This window comes from Pongo pygmaeus, chromosome 3, assembly GCF_028885625.2.
Source record: "Pongo pygmaeus isolate AG05252 chromosome 3, NHGRI_mPonPyg2-v2.0_pri, whole genome shotgun sequence".
In the NCBI taxonomy this organism is placed as follows: Eukaryota; Metazoa; Chordata; class Mammalia; order Primates; family Hominidae; genus Pongo; species Pongo pygmaeus.
Genome location: NC_072376.2, coordinates 22913175 through 22936934, shown reverse-complemented (window position 1 = coordinate 22936934; position 23760 = coordinate 22913175). Strand labels below are relative to the sequence as shown.

At 37.3% G+C, this 23760-nt stretch overlaps 1 protein-coding gene across 6 annotated transcripts in view; it reads left to right on the top strand.

Moving 5' to 3' along the window:
- PPARGC1A (PPARG coactivator 1 alpha) overlaps window positions 1-23495 on the top strand; it is a 681913-nt gene extending 658418 nt beyond the window's left edge. For all 6 annotated transcript variants that reach the window (XM_054484915.2, XM_054484918.2, XM_063663571.1 and 3 more), the window contains 6 exons: window positions 973-1888; window positions 2453-2557; window positions 2711-2831; window positions 13195-13316; window positions 13659-13810; window positions 19621-23495. In XM_054484915.2, the coding sequence (XP_054340890.1) occupies window positions 973-1888; window positions 2453-2557; window positions 2711-2831; window positions 13195-13316; window positions 13659-13810; window positions 19621-19724 (1520 nt within the window). In that variant the 3' untranslated portion in view covers window positions 19725-23495. The remainder of the gene's footprint in view (window positions 1-972; window positions 1889-2452; window positions 2558-2710; window positions 2832-13194; window positions 13317-13658; window positions 13811-19620) is intronic.
- Window positions 23496-23760: the final 265 nt, after the last annotated feature.

Below are 23760 nucleotides of genomic sequence, written 5' to 3'. Positions count from 1 at the left end.
TGCCCTCCTATAGAAAAGCAGAAAAAGCAACAGCTGACGGCTGTTCCTCTTTCTTCCTTTTTATTTATTTAATTTTTAGCTGCTGAAGCTTGGCTGAGTTTCAATCCCTCAGTCTCATAACTCTCCCTTATGTTGTTCTCTATATAAGATGGTCGGCTGGCACTGCGATATTTAGTGTTACTGTTCACTTAGGTTTCTGTTGCAGAACCTTATTTTAGACAGAATGTATTAGTTATGCTTACAAGAATGTATTATACCTACATTAGCCATGGTTTACTAGGTTAATGAACTGTGGCGACAAAGAATCACTGCCGTTAAGTTGTAGAGTTGCTCTAGGTCCCTGCATTTGGCTGTCGTATTTCACTGAACTTACTTTGAAGTTGCTTATGTCACTCTCACCATTGCCCCATATTTCCTGTCATCCCATCTTTTTTTTCTTTTCTTTTAAGTTGCTTAATTCCTTGGCTCCAAGGGTAGATTATCTTGATTGGACAAAGACCCCTGAGCTGCTTGCATCCTCCGCAATGTTCTTTGCAGACAAATGCTACCAAGGCTATTCTGTGATTCCTCAGTCTCACTTTGTTAATTTTCCATAAAGCAGCCCATACAATCCCCTTGAAAACGCAAGCTTTGGTAATAATGCCTAGTTCTGTGCAGGCCAGGGGTGATGCATTCATGTTTTCTGGGAAGCAGGATTTGTTAGCGTTGGTGTTTGAAATACAAAAGATCACAGCTCTGCCTCCTGCTCAGCACTGTAGATCCATCTTTTCTTGGTGACAGAGGCTTAGGGGATGAGTCAGTTTTTCAGGCCTTGTCATGAAATTAGTTTCCTTTTTCTTCACTCAGTTTGAACCCTTGTCTGAAATCTTGGAAAAATTAGAAACATGTGTCTTGGCATTTAAGAACATTATCTCTGTCTCTTTTCTCTTTCTCTCCTTTTTTTTTTTTTTTTTTTTTTAATTTTTGCCTTAGGCCTAACTCCACCCACCACTCCTCCTCATAAAGCCAACCAAGATAACCCTTTTAGGGCTTCTCCAAAGCTGAAGTCCTCTTGCAAGACTGTGGTGCCACCACCATCAAAGAAGCCCAGGTACAGTGAGTCTTCTGGTACACAAGGCAATAACTCCACCAAGAAAGGGCCGGAGCAATCCGAGTTGTATGCACAACTCAGCAAGTCCTCACTGCTCACTGGTGGACACGAGGAAAGGAAGACCAAGCGGCCCAGTCTACGGCTGTTTGGTGACCATGACTATTGCCAGTCAATTAATTCCAAAACGGAAATACTCATTAATATATCACAGGAGCTCCAAGACTCTAGACAACTAGAAAATAAAGATGTCTCCTCTGATTGGCAGGGGCAGATTTGTTCTTCCACAGATTCAGACCAGTGCTACCTGAGAGAGACTTTGGAGGCAAGCAAGCAGGTCTCTCCTTGCAGCACAAGAAAACAGCTCCAAGACCAGGAAATCCGAGCTGAGCTGAACAAGCACTTCGGTCATCCCAGTCAAGCTGTTTTTGACGACGAAGCAGACAAGACCAGTGAACTGAGGGACAGTGATTTCAGTAATGAACAATTCTCCAAACTACCTATGTTTATAAATTCAGGACTAGCCATGGATGGCCTGTTTGATGACAGCGAAGATGAAAGTGATAAACTGAGCTACCCTTGGGATGGCACGCAATCCTATTCATTGTTCAATGTGTCTCCTTCTTGTTCTTCTTTTAACTCTCCATGTAGAGATTCCGTGTCACCACCCAAATCCTTATTTTCTCAAAGACCCCAAAGGATGCGCTCTCGTTCAAGGTCCTTTTCTCGACACAGGTCGTGTTCCCGATCACCATATTCCAGGTCAAGATCAAGGTCCCCAGGCAGTAGATCCTCTTCAAGGTAAACCTTGGCAAAACCCTAATAACACAAAAGGTGTTCCTAAGAAGTAAAAAAAAAAATAAAATACAAATAAAAATTTGAAATCTGCAGCCATTCTGGCCCCTGACCACTGCAATTCTGGCACTGCTGGAACTAATGAGAATGTTGTTACACTCACATCTCTCTCCATGTTCTCTTAAATCTGTCAGCTCTGAACACAGTGTCTTGAGCCAGTCCTATCAGAGAGAGCAATTTGTTAAGAAACTTGCTCATCTAACTTTTTCCATTACCTGGAGAGCTGCCCTGTGCCAGGATAGTGGAGATCCATGCAAGATAAAGCTGACAGTGTACCAGACCTGGTGCTCAGTGTTAACATCAATAAGCGATGCTGAGAGAGAGCACATCACTCCCAGCCCTCTAAGCTGACTAGATGATCACAAACTGTCACTGGGAAATCTCCCTAGTAGCTGGGAAGAAAAAGCCAGTCTCTGTAATACAGTGTCCCAGAGGATGCTCCACAGTGCCGATAAACTTGGGTTAACTGGCAGTTGCAAATGCCCTTTTTGTTTTTCTCCTCTGTCGCAGATCCTGCTATTACTATGAGTCAAGCCACTACAGACACCGCACGCACCGAAATTCTCCCTTGTATGTGAGATCACGTTCAAGATCGCCCTATAGCCGTCGGCCCAGGTAATGAGGCATGTCATTTTCCTTTGGCTCCCTTTATCCCCTCCTTGAGATGACAAGATGTTCTCCAAAACCCTATACCCCTCCCCATATTATTATTCATTTTGCTCATGCAAATTGAGGTGGTTGACTTAGTGATGAAGTTATGTTTCCCAGGTATGACAGCTACGAGGAATATCAGCACGAGAGGCTGAAGAGGGAAGAATATCGCAGAGAGTATGAGAAGCGAGAGTCTGAGAGGGCCAAGCAAAGGGAGAGGCAGAGGCAGAAGGCAATTGTAAGTGGCCCGGAGCTCACTTTTATTTTAAAGTAGGGTTTCTTCTTTTTCTGTGTGCTTTTTTTGGTGATAGATTAGAAAATAAAAGCTAAGTATTTGTTAGAACAGGCCATTTTCAGCCTTTTGGCTTTAAAATATCCATAAGTCTTCGGTCCCCGTTGACCTAACTTATTGGAAAACAAAATGTTTAAGTCAGTATATTTCTCACTCACAGTTTCATTTTGAAGTTCATTACTGTTTTCACCTTCTGTTTTGAAAAATGGAAGGAGTAGAGATTTTTTTTTCAGTCGGATATTGGTTCTTTCTGATCACAGGATGAGTTTTTCTTTCCGTTTCCTGTTACTTCTCTCTTTGAGTGGAAAATGAGGAGGGATTGCTATCTCGTTTCAGTTTTTGTCTTTTTGGCTGGCAGGAGACTTAAATTGTCCATGAAGAGACTGAGTTCAAGTTGGATTTAAAGGAGGCAGTGGAGGAAGAGTTGCTAAGAAAGTCATCATTTCTGGCAGGGTGCAATGGCTCATGCCTGTAATCCCAGCACTTTGGGAGGCCACGGTGGGTGGATCACTTAAGGCCAGAAGTTTGAGACCAACCTGGCCAACATAGGAAACAGGAAACAACATAGGAGACAGGAAACCCTGTCTCTACTAAAAATACAAAAAATTAGCCGGGCGTGGTGGTGCATGCCTGTAATCCCAGCTATTCGGGAGGCTGAGGCAGGAGAATTGCTTGAACCAGGGAGGTGGAGGTTGCAATGAGCTGAGATTGCACCACTGAACTCCAGCCTGGGTGACAGAGTGAGACTCTGTCTCAAAAAAAAAAAAAAGTCATTTCTTCTGTGTGATGGTCGCCATCTAACTGGGTAATTGACACACCCACATTTCTTATGAACTACTTTTCAATGACATTTTATGGATTTCAGCACCACTTACCAGGGGGTATTATATTCAGTTGACATACAGACAGTTCTGACCCTTCTGTGTAAAGATCCACGTTATGTTATATTTGTTTGCTGTCTGAAGATCAGTCCTCATTTTCAGCAGCTGCTGACTAGTGGGTAGGCTTTACCCCAACTCCCTACCACTGTTTATCAACCTAGACTTTGGATGGCAAAAATAAGTCTGTCCAGTTGTCAAAATCCAGCCCATGCCCATGGCAGACATTCCTAATCGATAATGGAACTCTTTCCCATTGAGCCCCCTCAGAGCCTTACGGTCTTTTCTGACATGGTGCTCTAGGGAGCCATGACTAATCAATGAGATATAGCACTGCTTTTATTCAGTGCAGCTGCTGCCTGTCTGTGCTAGCCACTCAGAGTTAGCTCAGTGAAGATCAGCTTTTGACATATCTTGCATCTAAGCTAGCCAAGGCTTAGGGAAATGATTTTTGACTGTAAAGGTTAGATTTATGTGTTATCTTTAAAAAAACTCACTAGCATCAACACAATTTTGCAAAAGCTATATAAAAGAGCTGACTAATGGAATCAAAATCAAGCAAGCATTGGCCAACAGTTACCAGCTAGAGGAAAAAGGTTAAATGAGAGATTTGTTCAACACAGGCACTTAAGGAGAAAGAAGTGAGAAGTAATTGAACACTTAGGTCAAAGTTTTGGAGGGTTTGCTGCCATTTAACTTTGAATCTACCTAAGACTGAATCAAAGGCATTTTGCAAATTACAACAATTTGCCTCATTTTTCTCAACTTCCAAATGAGCAGTAATATTAAGATTTGCCAAAGTGTCATTAGTTAACACTTATGAAGACTAATGAAAATTAAAATTTAATTTTTCTAATATCACTGTATTTAATTAATGGCCTATTCAATAATTATAATAACTCACATTTATATAGTGCCATATAATTTACAAAGCCTTTTAATATGGCACATTATAATCATTACAAAAGAAAATCATGCTGAGCAAACATGTAGGAAAATGATTATTTTGGTGTTTGCAAATTTATATTTTATAAAATCCTTCATTTTTCCCCCAAAAATAGGACAGTAAAGAGAAAGATTAATAGCTTCATCATAAATTTGCTTATATGGCCAAGACACAACACAGTTATAACTAAAGCCAGATTAATATTTTAATCAAAAGTATGTAAATAAATGACTGGTTTATTTTATGCCTTCTAAAGATGATTAAGTGCCAGATATTAATAAAGAAAGGAAGGGAGGTGTCTTTTTTGTTGCTAGTTTGGCCCTTTACAGATAGAGCAAGTAGTGTCATTGGTCTAGATGAGACCAAAGCACCCTGAGGGTCACCAGCCTCAGCTTGGAAGCAGATGCTACCCTGTTGTCCCTTTGTGTTACAAATGTTGACTAGGTCCTCTGTTAATTCTTAGATGAAAGTAATCTGTATCAGTTCTCTTCCAAAGAGTACTTGTAATACAAATGTCAACTTGGTTTTTATTAAATCATTTTACATTAACTAGACATTTGTGAGAATGTTGGCTTTAAAGTTCGCTTTTGTTTTTGAAAAGTAGATTGAAGGAAACCTAGAACATAGAGATTGCTTACCAACAGAGTGAACTATAAGTGATAAGTGCTTAATAAAGATTTGGGACTTACTGTTTAACCAATTTCCACTTGGACAGTTACATGCTGTTTCTATTGAACATGAGTAAAAACTCACAGCTCTTTCTGTAATAAATATTTGCCATTTGGTTGGGATATAAAATTAGGAAAGACATGGTCCCTGTATCCAGGGAGCTTCAACTCTACTGGCAGATAAAATACACAAACAGGCAATACAGTGTGATAAGTGCTGTTATAAGGGGTTCATCTGTGGCACTGTTGTGGTGGTATATTGGGGGCATCCAGATCTATGTACGAAGGAGAACATCCTCAGACAGGGTAAGACTGATCCAAATCCTAAAGGGAGAAAGGACAAAGGTTTTCTCCACCTGCAGCATCCAATATGGTAGCCTTTAGCCACATGGTTGATTTGATTGGGCCATATTAAGACGCACTGTGTGATTGGATTTAGAAGACTTAGTATAAAAAATAGTGTAAAATACTTCATTAATCTTTTTATATCAATCACAAATTGATATAATAGTTTGGACATGTTGAGCCCAATACAATATATTATTAACATTGAATTTTTCATATTTTTACTTTTTAAAATGTGGCTCTTAGAAAATTTTACATGGCATATACTGCATTGTATTATTACTGGACATTGCTGTTTTAGACAGAGGCTATAGCTTATACTAAGTCTCTAAAAAAGAATAAGGTATATTGAGAAACTACTAGTCATTTAATTGGAACACTGAGACACAAGAGAGGCAAGAAATAAATCTAGAGGGAATGGTGGAAGACAGCCTAAAGGGTCCTATAATTCATGCTAAAGATTTTGAAAGCTATCTTGAAGGCATCATGGAACTATTTAATGAGTTTACCCACATGAATTTTTTTTTATTGGTTCCCTTCCTCCAAATAATTAGCTTTCTAGTACCATAATGCATCCCCAAAGTATATTTTTATGGACTTGAGTGCAGGGATATATGCAATGATTTTTAACTGATTTGAAAAAATTAGCTTGAAAATTCATACATAGAAGAGCTAAGGGAACAAGGACAGTCCAGACTTAAGTTGGTCAGGTAGGTGATGTTCTTTCAATGTTTGAAACAACCTTAAAGTAATGAGTAAGAAGCAAATTACATTTAAGATATCTTGGGGTCAGTGTTGGGTTATTCATTAATCAAAGCAATCATATATTTAGGGAACCAGAAAAACAGAGACTCCAAAAGGCAATGAAAAAAAACCTTTAGAAATTTAATAATTGTTATTTTACAATATTAAAGTCATCTTTTTAACCTTTGTCTGCATTACTTCTATTTTGAGTTCCATAAGTAGGAGGTGTTTTAGGAGATCTGTAAACTTTTCATTGCTTATGTTTCTAAAATCCTAATTCAGCCCAAGTTAAGTGAACCAAATCCAAAAGCAAAGAGAACACTAATAATTAGTAATTACCAATGCAAAATCATACATTGTGGTTGAATGTTACCATTGTTTCAGTTGGCACTTTCCTGTAATTTCCATCCAGACTCTTTCTCAAAAAGCAATTCACTTTCTGCCTTTCTCAGAACTTGTAAGCTTGAAATAATTCAGGTTATATTGGGACTCTGCAAGCCAGAGTTTAGTACTTAATGTCTAAACTGTCACTGCTCTAATTTCTTGTGGAGTTCTAAGTCCAACTCCATTTGCAATCTGTACAGTTTTCTGCCAGAAAACACGATAATGGGATGTTAATTTAAAGGGCAAATCTAGACATTGTGATATGGCTTAGCACTTAAAACCAAAACCAGATGTGCTCGGGCGGCAGTGACTGCTACTTTACTCCTCTGTTGGTCAGTGTCCAGCTCAGAAGCTAGGGACAGGGTATTACTGCTGATAATTATAAACTTCTTCCAAATGAAATGAAAAAAATTGTGACATTACTTAGAGTTTTTTTTTTTTTTTTTTTGAGATGGAGTCTTGCTCTGTTGCCCAGGCTGGAATGCAGTGGCGCGATCTTGGCTCACTGCAAGCTCCGCCTCCTGGGTTCACGCCATTCTTCTGCCTCAGCCTCCCGAGTAGCTGGGACTACAGGTGCCCACCACCACGCCCGGCTAATTTTTTGTATTTTTAGTAGAGACGGGGTTTCACCGTGTTGGCCAGGCTGGTCTCAATCTCCTGACCTCATGATCTGCCCACCTCGGCCTCCCAAAGTGCTCAGAGTTATTTTTTGGAGAAAATAAAATAGCTTTCTATGCAAGCCTCTTTAAAGAGATATTTTATGTGGGTTAGTATATGTTATATTGTGACTCTAAGTTCAATATTCAGAAATATTCAGTTTTATGGAAAGATGAATAATTATAGAGATCTGCTATACAACATAGTACCTATAGTTAACTATGCTATTATACACTTTAAAATGTTGAGAGGATAGATTTCATGTTATTCACACACACACACACACACACACACACACACACACAAGAAAAAAACACAAAAGAACACAAGGAAATTTTGGAGGTGATGAATACATATAGTACCATGATTGTGATGATAGTATCAAGGATATAGGCATATGTCCAAACCCATCAAAATGTATATGTTTCATATGTACAATTTTTTGATATATCAATTATACTTCAGTGAAGCTTTTTTAAAAAGTAGTTATGCATACTGTTATTCTATAATTTTCATGTTTTCTGACTTACCAGTATGTTTACTTGCATGTTAGCTTTTATTTGCATCTTACCTTTTAAGTAGACTAACCTAGACTTATTCACATTAACCAGCCTTAGACATAAGCAGGGATAGTAGCACACGGTATGTGAATGGGGGACACTTTGGAAAAATTTAATGCTACAATTTTGTTTTTTCTCTAAGAACACCCCCTAGTAGTAGGCATTTGTTGACTACCTACTGAATTAGGTTAGATAATCAATGTTAACGGCAAGAAAGAAAAACACTTTTTAGCATTTTTTAGAATCTTGGTATATCTTTCTATCTGTACCTTTCCATGACCCTCCACTCCACTCACCTTTTCTTTTAGCTGGAATACACCATACACTCAATTTATAATATCTTTGCAATTTTTGAGGCAGTCAGTTTACAGCTAATCTAGGAATGAACACCAGTATTTCACTGCCAAAGTTGATATGTAGTTTCCTTAGCATAGAAAAAAAGATTTTTACATTATTCTGACTTGCAAACATAGCTGCAATCTACATTATATCAAGCTCTTCCTTGTCACCTAGCTTAAAGGACATTTTAGAGAGATCACCCATTAAAAGCATTAAATGCAGTACTTGGCATACATAAGAATTCAACAAATGTTCATCTCTCTACTACCTTCTGTCTTTTCTTAGTCAAACCCCTTTTATCAGGAGTAGTTTATCTGATGAGAAACAACCACTGTATGTTTTCCTCCAGTAACTGGGAAGCTCTAGACTCTTTTTGATAACAATTTTAGTAATGCGAAGTCAGTTAATTCAGTCAGTTTTTTGTTTCTTTATTTATCTCCCATGTTTTGGTATAATGAGGATTTACTATAGATGTTAATGCAATGTAAGTCTTCAATTTTATTATGCACCCCATCAGCATACTAGCTTTTGTGAAAACTGAAGCTAAAAGTTATTTGATAAATGTTCCATCCTCCTCAATAGTGAAAACTGGTCCGAAAATCTTTTCAAGGAGCTGTTTCCAAAGGTTTAGAGTTCCTCCAAGCCTTTAAGAAGTTGAAATTGTTATTAAGCATTTTGATTTCTTTTCCTTTCATCTCCTGTTTAGAAATTAATGTCTTGAAAAATTGGCTGCAAATGTTAAGGTTTTTTAAAGATATGAAATCTATTCATCTGTCTAATACAACTGCAACATGTTTAAAAGAATCAGTTCTTTGCTAGACATTTTGGCCAATCTTAGAAAGACTTTTGTCTTTGCTTTCTAGGCATTTGGATGCCTTTTATTTTCATTTTTAGCAGTAGGAAAATCAAGCACTTCAATAATTTTCTCAAATAAGCATTTCAACATGTATTCAATCTCTGATCTTTGTAAGGTAGTGAGGCATGGCCCCATTCCTGTGTTTCGTAAAAAGAGATGGTAAAAAATATGTAATTCATGTAATTGTGGAACACCCCTTCGGTTTCCTGTTTCTCCCCTCTAGGTTATATCTTCTTTTTACTGTAGAATGTTTCAGTATCCATTATAAAAAGTCCTCTGGTTTATATTTTGTATGGGATCGTTGTTGCATACAACTTCGTATAAAGCTGCAATTCAGAGACTGTCCCAGTATGTCTGCATATGGGCATACATATGGTCGATTTTTGCTTTAACTTCAAATTTCCTTGAATACATAGGCTGTGTTTATTCCCATAATGGTAGTTGAGCAATTTCTTTGCAATGTCTCAATTTCTTTCTCTCACTTCTGCATTTCCCCCTCCTGTCTATACAGTAGTAACTTTTCTAAAAGGCTCATTAAAAGAAAAATTCCTTAACACCCGTGAAAGCAGGCGCCAGGAAATTTAAGTTTAGATAACAGTCCCATCACATTTGGCTGTTTGACTAGAGCTGGCTGCATAAATAGAATGGAATGTGGTGTTATGATTCCCTTGCTCAAGTGTGCATCAATGGTCTGGGATGTGCCTCTTCATCCATTTCTACTTTCTGACTGCCAGGATGTGCTTGGTGCTCTGAAGTGGCACAATCACAGCCTTCAATTGAGACATACAATCTACATGGAAGGGTGTCAGGCAGCTTGCACTGGTTACTCTGCTTCATCTGGTCATTTATTTAGTCTCAATAGCTATTGTTCGTAGAGTTCTGTTTTACCAACTGTTTGTTATCTCCTACCTTTGATTTTCAGAGGTGATTTTTATGAGTGAGATTCCTGCAAACATGTAGCTACTTCTTACACTTAAATCTGTAAAAACAAATTATGGAAATCTGTATTTCTTCACTCAACTGAGCTACCTGAGCAAGGTTTTTTTTCTGTGGTAAAACACCAAATCTAACTTTCCTTCTCCTTTGTGTTGGACAGTCTCAGAGAAGAAGGACCATTCTTAGGCATCTTTGATGTAATGAAGGGAATGGGATAAGTGTTCAAGATGATTAATTGATTAGTAACTGATTGATTTTACAACAGATATTCATTGATAGTCTGTTACGTTTTGATGCTTTGTTTAAAATACAGTAGTGAACAGAACAGATATGGTCTCTACTGTCATGAAGCTTTTATTATCCTGGGGAGATGGACATTAAACAGTGGATAAACTATTAATTACAATTGGAAAGGAGAGTTTTCCGTAAGAGCAACTAACAGGAATTCTGACCTCATTGCAAGTCTCAGAAAAAATGTGATTTTTGAGCTTAAGGTTGTTGTAGACAGTGTGTGTATGTGAGAGGCTTGGGAGTGGTGCAGTGTGAATAGGGTGTCCCAGTAGCAGGGAAAGAGCATGTGCAAAGGCTTTGGGGAGGAAGGTGCACAGTATATACTAGACTAATAGAAGCTCAGTGTGGCTGGAAAAGAGAGTCACAGAAAGAATGTGATATAAGAGATAAAGCCCATGATGACAACAGGCCCAGACCATACAGGGCCTTGTAGGTCTTGTTCATGATTTAGGTCTTTCATTAAAAGCTATGAGAAGCCATTGGAATATTTTAGAAGTTAATGGACATCATTGGATTCCTGTTTTCTTAGCAAAGACTATCCTAACAACAATGGAAGAATAGATTGGAGAAGAATAAACATGGACACAGATCCAAGTTAAGAGATTGTTTGTTATACTAGTCCAGAAAGAGAAGCTGGAGGCTTGGCTTAGGACAATGGAATAAAGAAAATAGATTACAGAGAGATTTAGGAGATAAAAATTAATAGGACTTGAGTGGTCAAACATGTGGAGAGGACCAAGAGAAAGGAGTAGAGGGAGGTACTTAAATTTCTGTCCGAAATAACTGGCTAGATGGTGTTCATTTCACTAATACAAGAACATTGGGAAAGAACCAAATAGGGAGAGGGCAAGGCTGGAGGGTTGGGCTTCGGTAAGGTTGGTGTAGTGTGAGGTTCCTCAGGCACAACCAACCTGAGATGTCAAGTAGATAGTTGATTATTTGCACCTGAGGCTCAGAGGAACTTACTTTCCTAATAAAAAATAGAGGCAAGAATGTTACATATGGTAGAATAAGACCAGACATTGGTAAGCTTATCATCCAGGAAGATATAGGGTCTGCGAATTGTTCAGTTACATTTCACAAATGCTTGTCGGGTGCCTACTCCTTACCAGATTCTTGGCCAAATACTGGGCATAAGAAAAGGAAAACCATTCAGTAAATAAGAAAGGGCATCTTTTTGCTTTCAGCCCGAATTACTCTTTTCATCACCCAAGACAAGGGACTCTCAGTACATCCAAAGAAAACTCTTGGGCAAGCCAAGTCTGTACCTCAGTTCTCTGCTTCTAGTCTTTGCTTCAACCTAACTTAAATCTCTGCAACCTTAAATTCATTTTATCATTGTTTGTCCTTACTATACATACAAACTAGTTGGTGAGCACATTCTTTATGTTAACTCCTTATGTTCTTAAAACTTTGAGAGACATCATAACTTTTGGCCTTATCTTCTTGGAACAAGAGGTATAGGATTGCTTCTTACACTAAGAATGTATTGCTATGCTTAAAAAAAGAATTTATCCTCAGGCTATAAAATATTATTCCTGTATTTTGTAGGTTATAAATTACTGATGACTTTCAGATTATGATATTGACTCCACTTGTGAAAATTAGGCCACACCCCTCTAGTCTGTTCCTAAAATAAGACTAGATTTATTGGCAAAGTGAAATTTATAGGCTCTTTTATTTAGCTCTTATTCTTTGGAGACTCATGGCTTAAAATGGCCTACATTTTAAGACTGTATTTCTTAAATTATTGTCTTTGGACCACCTGCATCAAAATAGCTGGGGTGTGCTTGTTAAAAATGAAGGTTGTAGAACCTTATCTTACATTTGTTTTAGTACAACTAGATAAAGCTCAATCATTTGCATTTTTAATCAGCACCCCAAGTAATTTTTATGTATAGTAGAGTTTAAGAACCACTCTTTTGATGACATCAGAATTTGTTCATCTCAGTATTAGAATTCTGAGTTAATGAGAAATATAATAGTTTTGTAAGCCAGGTCAGTTTCATAACAATTTTGATTCATAATCAAGTCACAAATGTTCAAATATTTAATAGGTATTGTTCCATGATTTGAAAAAAGAATGCACTATACAGATTTCTTTTCTAACACATCAAGTTCATCTGAGAGTAGAACAGAGACAGATAGGAAAGGTAGAAAAGAGTAGAGGTGAAGAGAAGAATCTATGTGAGCGAGAAGAGATTGATACTGAAGAAATGGGAATTAATACTTGGTTCAAATGTAGTCTTTCCTTCCATTGTAGTGTATGTTTTGCTCTAATTCCCATGCTCAGTGGGGTTTCTTATGCATGATTGTACATTTATGCATGTTTCTAGAGGGTTAGCTTTTTTTTCTTTTTCTTTTTTTTTTTTTTGAGATGGAGTCTCACTCTGTCGCCCATGCTGAAGTGCAGTGGCACAATCTCAGCTCACTGCAACCTCTGCCTCCCGGGTTCAAGCAATTCTCTGCCTCAGCCTCCTGAGTAGCTGGGATTACAGGTGCCCACCACCACGCCTGGCCAATTTTTGTATTTTTAGTAGAGATGGGGTTTCACCATCTTGGCCAGGCCGGTCTTGAACTCCTGACCTCATGATCCACCTGCCTCGGCCTCCCAAAGTGCTGGGATTACAGGTGTGAGCCACTGTGCCTGGCCGAGGGTTAGTTTTTTTCCCACTCCAGAACTCTCTACTTCCTTCCCCCCATAGGAAGAGCGCCGTGTGATTTATGTCGGTAAAATCAGACCTGACACAACACGGACAGAACTGAGGGACCGTTTTGAAGTTTTTGGTGAAATTGAGGAGTGCACAGTAAATCTGCGGGATGATGGGTGAGAATCTTCAAGATTATTTCTTGTTTAGAAGCTGACGTATGTAAAAAATTATGGCCATAAGATTACTGGGATGGGAGTTGCCAATGTAAGTGCTTTGACAGATGACACGTTGAGTTCAGAACCTTATTTATTTTCTTTCATCCCTATTTATTAATCTTTCTAGTTGAGATTTCCTGTCCCAGAAATAAGTATTTAGCTGCTTGACAGGACAATCACACTGATAAATGGATGCAGTGGCGCAGACGTTGGCACCGGAGAAGTCTCACAAAGTAGAAAGGGTTACAGTCCCATATGCTAATACTTCTTAACCAGCTTTGAACTTTTCTTTGTCCGTTGCAGAGACAGCTATGGTTTCATTACCTACCGTTATACCTGTGATGCTTTTGCTGCTCTTGAAAATGGATACACTTTGCGCAGGTCGAACGAAACTGACTTCGAGCTGTACTTTTGTGGACGCAAGCAATTTTTCAAGTCTAACTATGCAGACCTAGGTATGGATTTTATTGTACGTGGAATGAGGAATCCATAATGTAGAGCTCAAGATGGGAGCAAACATAATCTGTAGGCACGTTGGGTTGAACCATCACTTTATTTTACTAAAGGGAATGTTTGAATACAGATTTTTAAGAAAAATGTATAAGACAGTTTCAGAAGAAAGGGGCCTAGGTTTTGGCAAGAAAGAACAGAAGTAAATTCTTTGTACTATCTACTCAGGTGCTGAAAATTGTGGTAGGTATGTATGTGGATATTGTGTGTTTCCACGTGTTCATGATTTCTGTATGTGTGTTGTGTGTGCATGCAGCTTTATATTTTGTGAGTGCATGTATTGTGTGTATCTCTGTGGATATTGTGTGTGTCTGTGTGTGTTGTGTGAATATTAAACATGTATGTGTGTGGTATTGTGCTTTGTGTGTGCGTGTGTTATGCAGATGTGTGTGGCTATCATGTGTCTATGTGTGTGTATGTATGCAGGTATTGTGTGTGTCTACATGTGTTTATGATTCGTGTGTGTCTGTGTGTGTGTGTGTGTGTGTGTTTGTAACCTGATTTTGCCTTCCAGGCCTACCCTGAATCCCTTCACGAACCATAGCATTGCCATCATTGTTTTATGGAACAGAATGTGCAAGTCTCGTTTTTTCTTGTTATTTCACAGACACTTAGAAATATCATCATTTTCTATGAACTACAACTAGAGAGAAGAAAATTAAATTTCATATACTAAATCACACTATGCTTTCTTTAAAAAAAAAAAAAAAAGAAACACCTGTTATTTGTTGAGTGCTTCCATATGCCAGACACTGTGCCAGGAGCTTTGAAAGCATTTTCCATTTAATTACTGGAACTATCTTAAGAGGTGTATATTATTATTATCATCCCCATTTTACAGATAAGGAAACTGAAGCATACATGATATTAATTTTTCCTGTTATAAAAGCTGTACAGACTCAAGGGGTAAAATATGGTAAATATAAAAAGGTATTAAGAAAAAAATTAAAATAATGTATCAGCCTGTCATCCAGGAATAACCACTATTACCAACGAAGTGATTTGCCTTCCAGTATTTTGTCTCAGCATGTCTAATTTCTTATAGTTGAATTTATATATATATATTTATTTTTATATGTATATAAACTTCCAAATTCTACTTTTCTCAATTAATATACAAATTCATGCTCTGCTGTGACTCACAAGATTAAAAATAATTTATTAACATACTTTAATGGTTGCACAGTATTTTTCTGAGTGAATAGTACCATTATATTTAGTCATTACATTATAGCCAAACATTTAATTTTTAATTTTTGAATATTATAAATAATGCCAAAATGGACATCTTAATTTCGTTTCCAATTTTAATTTTGTTCCTTTGCATGTCATTCCCCATCTAATGTGTGCATTGTAAGCCTTTAAATTCTTTGAGGAAGGGAAGTGACAAATGTCTTGTGCATATGACATAATTATATTACATTTATTTGTAATATTTATCATGGAATTAACATATAAATCTAGTCCTCATCATTATTAGATATCTATATGCACTTTCTCTGGGTTGGTATAAAAAAGGAAACAAATACTAAATACAGGGATTTTTTTTCTTCTGTCCAACGAAGGAATGTCTTCCTAGAGTAATTGATACAGGTGATGTGCATTGTTCACAGGGAATATGCTATAATTCACTCCACAAACTAAATAGATAGTGGGAAGCAGTGGAGAGGCAGCTAACTGTTAGAGAGATAGCAGGCTAGGGATGAAAATATAGAACGTGGCAAGTCATTTGTTCAAATGTTGGCTGATAAAAACAGTCAAGACGGATTGAAGTCTTGAGTTGATTTGACTTATTTTCTTCAGTGATGAAGGCCAGGGTGTTTCTAGTCTCTCACAACATCTAGAGTTTAAAATAAGCTACCTAGAGGGGCCTTTAGATCACGATTCATCACTGGTAGAGAGGGAGGATTGGATGGTATTTCCAAATTGAACTGGAACCTCCTTGAAATATTTCTAAGAAGAATGCTTCCTCTCTCGTTATCTCCCTGCCTAGCCAGCAGCAATAGAAACTTTGCCATTGCTAAGCTCGCTCTGTATTTTCTGAAAAGTATGTTTGATGTGCGTTGTAGTAGCACGGATTTTTCCAATTCCCTCAAGCTCTACGATGGCACAAAGGTAGTTTTTTTCTGAGCTCCAGCATTGTACAGTCTGAAGAGGCCAGGCTTTGGAATCCTGCAGACCTGGGATTGAAATCTGACTTACCACTACCGTTGGGCAAACAATTCAACCCCTTCAGTTCTGCTTCTTCATTTGTAAGATACCGTATAGTGTTATTGTGAAGATTAAATAAATGTTTGTGATGCTATTAGCACATGTCTGGCATAACATAGGTGCTCAATAAATAGTGGCTATGGTTATAATTTAAAATGATGGGAATGAGAAGTTAGAAGTGTAAAGTTGTTTTAAAATGGAAGAATCGACTCTAGGAATCAGCTTTGGAACTGAAAACATTTTTCCTGTGTCTTGTCTTTGTTCCCTGAAGAATTCAAATATTCTTATGCTCACCATATTTAGTGTTTATGCACGCTTCAGGGCATAAGAATATACTGGACTCAGGGGTCAGGAGCATACACATATGTCACAATAGTAAAGCAAAAATGATGTGACACAGATTAATTTTACCAAGACAGGAAAGTTACTTATCATTCTAGATAGATTTAACCAATTTTCTTTCTGTTTACTTGCTCCCCCAAATTAAGTTAGCTTATACATCCTATTTCTCTACTACTGAAACTAGATAATGGTGACTACAATATTATTAGAGCAAAACATAACGATTTCAGCTACTATTTATGACCCAGTTTTATAAATGAGAGTGAGAGATTAAAATGACTTGATCAAGGTTAAAACAGCGAAGCCAAGATTTAAGTTCCAGTTGCCATGAATCTGTAGTGTGTGTGTCTTTCTATTTACTGTCTTATAAGCAAATGGATCTTTCTAAAGATCTCAATGAAAAAAAATCAGAGGGGAAAGACAAAGAGAAATTAAAGTAGGACTACAGGATCCAAACAGAAAGATGGGTCAGTATTATGAATGTAATAGTTTTGATTAGGAATTAGTTATGTTATATAACTTAAACATTTAAAAAAATAAATGACACATACATTATAAATTATTCATTAACTGAAATGAATGTATTGTATTATCAGTATTCTTGATTACACACGTAACTTTATGTATTTCTTTGCCATTCATTGATAAATCATTCCCACACCCCAATATAAATATTTTCAACCATGGTTTTAATAATATTTTGGTGTTTGAGATTAGTATATTCCTTCAACAAATATTAATTTGAGTGCCTCCTTTGTGCCAACAGTTTTCCAGGTGCTGGGAATATAAGCATGATGTGATTTGTTTCAAATAATACAGTATCATTATTTATAACAATTTATTTTGAAAAATTAGAGTGGCTTGAGTTATTCCTATTTTCATGCGCGTCCATGTGAAGAGACCACCAAACAGGCTTTGTGTGAGCAATAAAGCTGTTTGTTTCACCTGGGTGCAGTCGGGCTGAGTCTGAAAAGAGTCAGCGAAGGGAGATGGGGTGGGGCCGCTTTATAGGATTTGGGTAGGTAAAGGAAAAAGGGGGGTTGTTCTCTGGCGGGCAGGAGTAGGGGTCACAAGGTACTCAGTGGGGGAGCTTTTGAGCCAAGATGAGCCAGGAGAAGGAATTTCACAAGACAATGTCATCAGTTAAGGCAGGAACAGGCCATTTTCACTTCTTTTGTGGTGGAATGTCATCAGTTAAGGCAGGATGTGTATGTGCCATCTGGATGTGTACGTGCAGGTCACAGAGAATATAATGGCTTAGCTTGGGCTCAGAGGTCTCACACCTATAACATTTTTATTATATCTTACTGTGCTCCAATATCCTTTCATTAGCAGGAGAGAAATTGGTGGAGTAGATGTTATTGCCTCAGAAATGAAATGTAACCACATTCCATCTCATGCAACAAAAAAATATTTTTGGTTGTTTTCTGAATAACAGTGTGCCTGTGTAAGTGGGTATATATGTGAACACTATATTTCACAGTGAAGAAACTCTTGAGAACTACTATTTCACAATTTTTTAAATATTTGCTAATAAAATACAGAAACACTGAAATTCTAGAGTTTGCTTAGAATGTTGCAAAGTAAGGAAATTTAAAATATTCTCAAAGTGTTCCTCAAGGAAAGGTATGTGTGTATGTCCCTGATGGTTCCAGGCTGACTTTTATCACACAGACTCCATCATTGGGTGAATCTTCCCTCTTGATCTACAATGCAAGTGGAATTCTGATTTCAGACTAATCTCTAGCAATGAGCTAGACATTTTTTTTGTCTCCACAAAAAAGATTTTGATTTGAACATCAGTTGTTTGTGAGGCCTTAGCAATACAAGAAAACCATTCATTAGCCTATGAAGAGAAGCGTTGAAGCCAGTGTAATTTAAGAATTGACTATTTAAGATGTTACTGAGGAAAGATTGGCCAGTTTTGTCTCTGTTTTTTATTATTGAGACTGTAATTGTTCTCGTTGCTCTTACCTTAAAAAAAACTTGCTGAAAAAAACTCAGTAAAGACCAAAGGTGATCAGAATGAAAGGAAAACATAAATACAGACATTTCTTTGTCTTTAAATCTAGGTATGTAAAGGTAGATTGAAACTTGGGAAATGGGATGGTCAGGCCGGTGCTAGAGAGCTTGGTTTGCAATCTTGTCAGCAAAACAACATTTTAGGTCAACGAGTATGCCTCTGTAGTATCTAGTATTACACCCTTCTATTACTTTGACCATTTCGATTTTGTAACTTACTCTGGGAAAAGCATGGGAATTCTTATATTTTGGTAGAATTGTTAGTTTTCCATAATGGTTTTGTTTTCCTTCAAATAAATGTTTTCAAAAGAATTAATGTATTTATAAGAGACTTTTTATTATATTTCCAAGCCACCCCTTGTTACTTGCAAGACCAGCAGAAATATCTGGCTTTTTCATAGAAGTCAATGGAGAAAAACCAGGAATATTTAACAGAATTTTACTTTGCTTTCTGTATTGCTAAAACATATCTATTTTGTTAAGGTCTGTTTGAAGTAGCAGTGAAACTTTGCTCAAAAGCTTACTTGGACTAGTTTAAGAGTCCAAGAAGGGCATGGCTTTATTGATACCTGCACTTTATTTCTTCTTTCGAATTTACTCTCCTGGGATGTGAAGCATTTCTCTCAACCTTCCAATTTGGGGAGAATTTGCACCAAAAATTCTGGGAGGCCCAGAGGTACGGAAGTAGAGGACCACATCATATGTCCCCTCCTGCCTCAAAGAGAAGCATCAGGTTGAAGTTTAGGGGAAATTCTCATGATTCTTTCTCTCATACTCTACTGGATTTTATGCTCAATTAAATTAATCCCATTGAATAGGAAAATTAGTTCCAGCTTGTACTCTCACGTCTACATCTAAGTTATTGAGGAACCATGGGCAAGTCATTTGACGTGTCGAGGGAAGGGGAGGGTGGTTATCTGCCAGAGATATATTAACGTGTGCTCTGCGTAACTCCCAGGGTGTTTAAGCCTAAATGAGTCCACAGGTGAGTGTTTTTGAAAGCTCACTACTCCCCATCCTCTTCCTACATATCCATATATATCCAATAAAATCTGGATATTGTTTTCTAAAGTATATTGATGGGAAGAGTTGTTATCGAATCCGGTAATCTTGAATTGGAATGATTGAGTTAATGGCCATCAGCAAAGTGTGTATCTAAACTGGCTTGTGTTTCTTTCAGATTCAAACTCAGATGACTTTGACCCTGCTTCCACCAAGAGCAAGTATGACTCTCTGGATTTTGATAGTTTACTGAAAGAAGCTCAGAGAAGCTTGCGCAGGTAACATGTTCCCTAGCTGAGGATGACAGAGGGATGGCGAATACCTCATGGGACAGCGCGTCCTTCCCTAAAGACTATTGCAAGTCATACTTAGGAATTTCTCCTACTTTACACTCTCTGTACAAAAACAAAACAAAACAACAATACAACAAGAACAACAACAACAATAACAACAATGGTTTACATGAACACAGCTGCTGAAGAGGCAAGAGACAGAATGATATCCAGTAAGCACATGTTTATTCATGGGTGTCAGCTTTGCTTTTCCTGGAGTCTCTTGGTGATGGAGTGTGCGTGTGTGCATGTATATGTGTGTGTATGTATGTGTGTGGTGTGTGTGCTTGGTTTAGGGGAAGTATGTGTGGGTACATGTGAGGACTGGGGGCACCTGACCAGAATGTGCAAGGGCAAACCATTTCAAATGGCAGCAGTTCCATGAAGACACACTTAAAACCTAGAACTTCAAAATGTTCGTATTCTATTCAAAAGGAAAAAAAAATATATATATATATAAATTAAAAAGGAAAGAAAACTAACAACCAACCAACCAACCAACCAACCACAAACCACCCTAAAATGACAGCCGCTGATGTCTGGGCATCAGCCTTTGTACTCTGTTTTTTTAAGAAAGTGCAGAATCAACTTGAAGCAAGCTTTCTCTCATAACGTAATGATTAGATGACAATCCTGAAGAAACCACAGGTTCCATAGAACTAATATCCTGTCCCTCTCTCTCTCTCTCTCTTTTTTTTTTTTTTTTTCCTTTTGCCATGGAATCTGGGTGGGAGAGGATACTGCGGGCACCAAAATGCTAAAGTTTCCTAACATTTTGAAGTTTCTGTAGTTCATCCTTAATCCTGACACCCATGTAAATGTCCAAAATGTTGATCTTCCACTGCAAATTTCAAAAGCCTTGTCAATGGTCAAGCGTGCAGCTTGTTCAGCGGTTCTTTCTGAGGAGCGGACACCGGGTTTCATTACTAATGAGAGTTGGGTAGAACTCTCTGAGATGTGTTCAGATAGTGTAATTGCTACATTCTCTGATGTAGTTAAGTATTTACAGATGTTAAATGGAGTATTTTTATTTTATGTATATACTATACAACAATGTTCTTTTTTGTTACAGCTATGCACTGTAAATGCAGCCTTCTTTTCAAAACTGCTAAATTTTTCTTAATCAAGAATATTCAAATGTAATTATGAGGTGAAACAATTATTGTACACTAACATATTTAGAAGCTGAACTTACTGCTTATATATATTTGATTGTAAAAACAAAAAGTGTGTGTGTCTGTTGAGTGCAACAAGAGCAAAATGATGCTTTCCGCACATCCATCCCTTAGGTGAGCTTCAATCCAAGCATCTTGTCAAGAAATATCCTAGTCCCCTAAAGGTATTAACCACTTCTGCGATATTTTTCCACATTTTCTTGTCGCTTGTTTTTCTTTGAAGTTTTATACACTGGATTTGTTAGGGGAATGAAATTTTCTCATCTAAAATTTTTCTAGAAGATATCATGATTTTATGTAAAGTCTCTCAATGGGTAACCATTAAGAAATGTTTTTATTTTCTCTATCAACAGTAGTTTTGAAACTAGAAGTCAAAAATCTTTTTAAAATGCTGTTTTGTTTTAATTTTTGTGATTTTAATTTGATACAAAATGCTGAGGTAATAATTATAGTATGATTTTTACAATAATTAATGTGTGTCTGAAGACTATCTTTGAAGCCAGTATTTCTTTCCCTTGGCAGAGTATGACGATGGTATTTATCTGTATTTTTTACAGTTATGCATCCTGTATAAATACTGATATTTCATTCCTTTGTTTACTAAAGAGACATATTTATCAGTTGCAGATAGCCTATTTATTATAAATTATGAGATCATGAAAATAATAAAGCCAGTGGAAATTTTCTACCTAGGATGCATGACAATTGTCAGGTTGGAGTGTAAGTGCTTCATTTGGGAAATTCAGCTTTTGCAGAAGCAGTGTTTCTACTTGCACTAGCATGGCCTCTGACGTGACCATGATGTTGTTCTTGATGACATTGCTTCTGCTAAATTCAATAAAAACTTCAGAAAAACCTCCATTTTGAGCATCAGGATTTCATCTGAGTGTGGAGTCCCTGGAATGGAATTCAGTAACGTTTGGAGTGTGTATTCAAGTTTCTAAATTGAGATTCGATTACTGTTTGGCTGACATGACTTTTCTGGAAGACATGATACACCTACTACTTAATTGTTCTTTTCCTTTCTCTCACCCAACATGATCTTATAAGATGGATTTCACCCCCAGGCCAATGCAGCTAATTTTGATAGCTGCATTCATTTATCACCAGCATATTGTGTTCTGAGTGAATCCACTGTTTGTCCTGTCAGATGCTTGCTTGATTTTTTGGCTTCTTATTTCTAAGTAGATAGAAAGCAATAAAAATACTATGAAATAAGAGAACCTGTTCACAGGTTCTGCGTTACAACAGTAACACATCTTTAATCCGCCTAATTCTTGTTGTTCTGTAGGTTAAATGCAGGTATTTTAACTCTGTGTGAACGCCAAACTAAAGTTTACAGTCTTTCTTTCTGAATTTTGAGTATCTTCTGTTGTAGAATAATAATAAAAAGACTATTAAGAGCAATAAATTATTTTTAAGAAATCGATATTTAGTAAATCCTATTATGTGTTCAAGGACCACATGTGTTCTCTATTTTGCCTTTAAATTTTTGTGATCCAATTTTAAATACATTCTCCTTTTTGCCCTGGATTGTTGACATGAGTGGAATACTTGGTTTCTTTTCTTACTTATCAAAAGGCAGCACTACAGATATCATATTGAGGATTAATTTATACCCCCCACCCCCAGCCTGACAAATATTGTTACCATGAAGATAGTTTTCCTCAATGGACTTCAAATTGCATCTAAAATTAGTGGAGCTTTTGTATCTTCTGCAGACACTGTGGGTAGCCCATCAAAATGTAAGCTGTGCTCCTCTCATTTTTATTTTTATTTTTTTGGGAGAGAATATTTCAAATGAACACGTGCACCCCATCATCACTGGAGGCAAATTTCAGCATAGATCTGTAGGATTTTTAGATGACCGTGGGCCATTGCCTTCATGCCATGGTAAGTACCACATCTACAATTTTGGTAACCGAACTGGTGCTTTAGTAATGTGGATTTTTTTCTTTTTTAAAAAGAGATGTAGCAGAATAATTCTTCCAGTGCAACAAAATCAATTTTTTGCTAAACGACTCCGAGAACAACAGTTGGGCTGTCAACATTCAAAGCAGCAGAGAGGGAACTTTGCACTATTGGGGTATGATGTTTGGGTCAGTTGATAAAAGGAAACCTTTTCATGCCTTTAGATGTGAGCTTCCAGTAGGTAATGATTATGTGTCCTTTCTTGATGGCTGTAATGAGAACTTCAATCACTGTAGTCTAAGACCTGATCTATAGATGACCTAGAATAGCCATGTACTATAATGTGATGATTCTAAATTTGTACCTATGTGACAGACATTTTCAATAATGTGAACTGCTGACTTGATGGAGCTACTTTAAGATTTGTAGGTGAAAGTGTAATACTGTTGGTTGAACTATGCTGAAGAGGGAAAGTGAGCGATTAGTTGAGCCCTTGCCGGGCCTTTTTTCCACCTGCCAATTCTACATGTATTGTTGTGGTTTTATTCATTGTATGAAAATTCCTGTGATTTTTTTTTAAATGTGCAGTACACATCAGCCTCACTGAGCTAATAAAGGGAAACGAATGTTTCAAATCTACTTCTGCTTTTCTTATTTATCGTAACCAAACTCCTGGCATGTTTCTCAGATCAGTACCCATTACTCGCTTATTATTATTCTATTTCCTCTCTGGCTCTCTTTCCCTTTCTCCCTGCTTTTCCATATTCATGGATGCATTTCAGCTCTAAGGTAATGTGCACCTTCTGTATCTTGTCTTTTTCTAAACGGCAAAGGCAGACATGGTGGTTTCCATAATGAACGTTCAGAGGTGAAAAATGACATGGGATTGTATCAAATGGA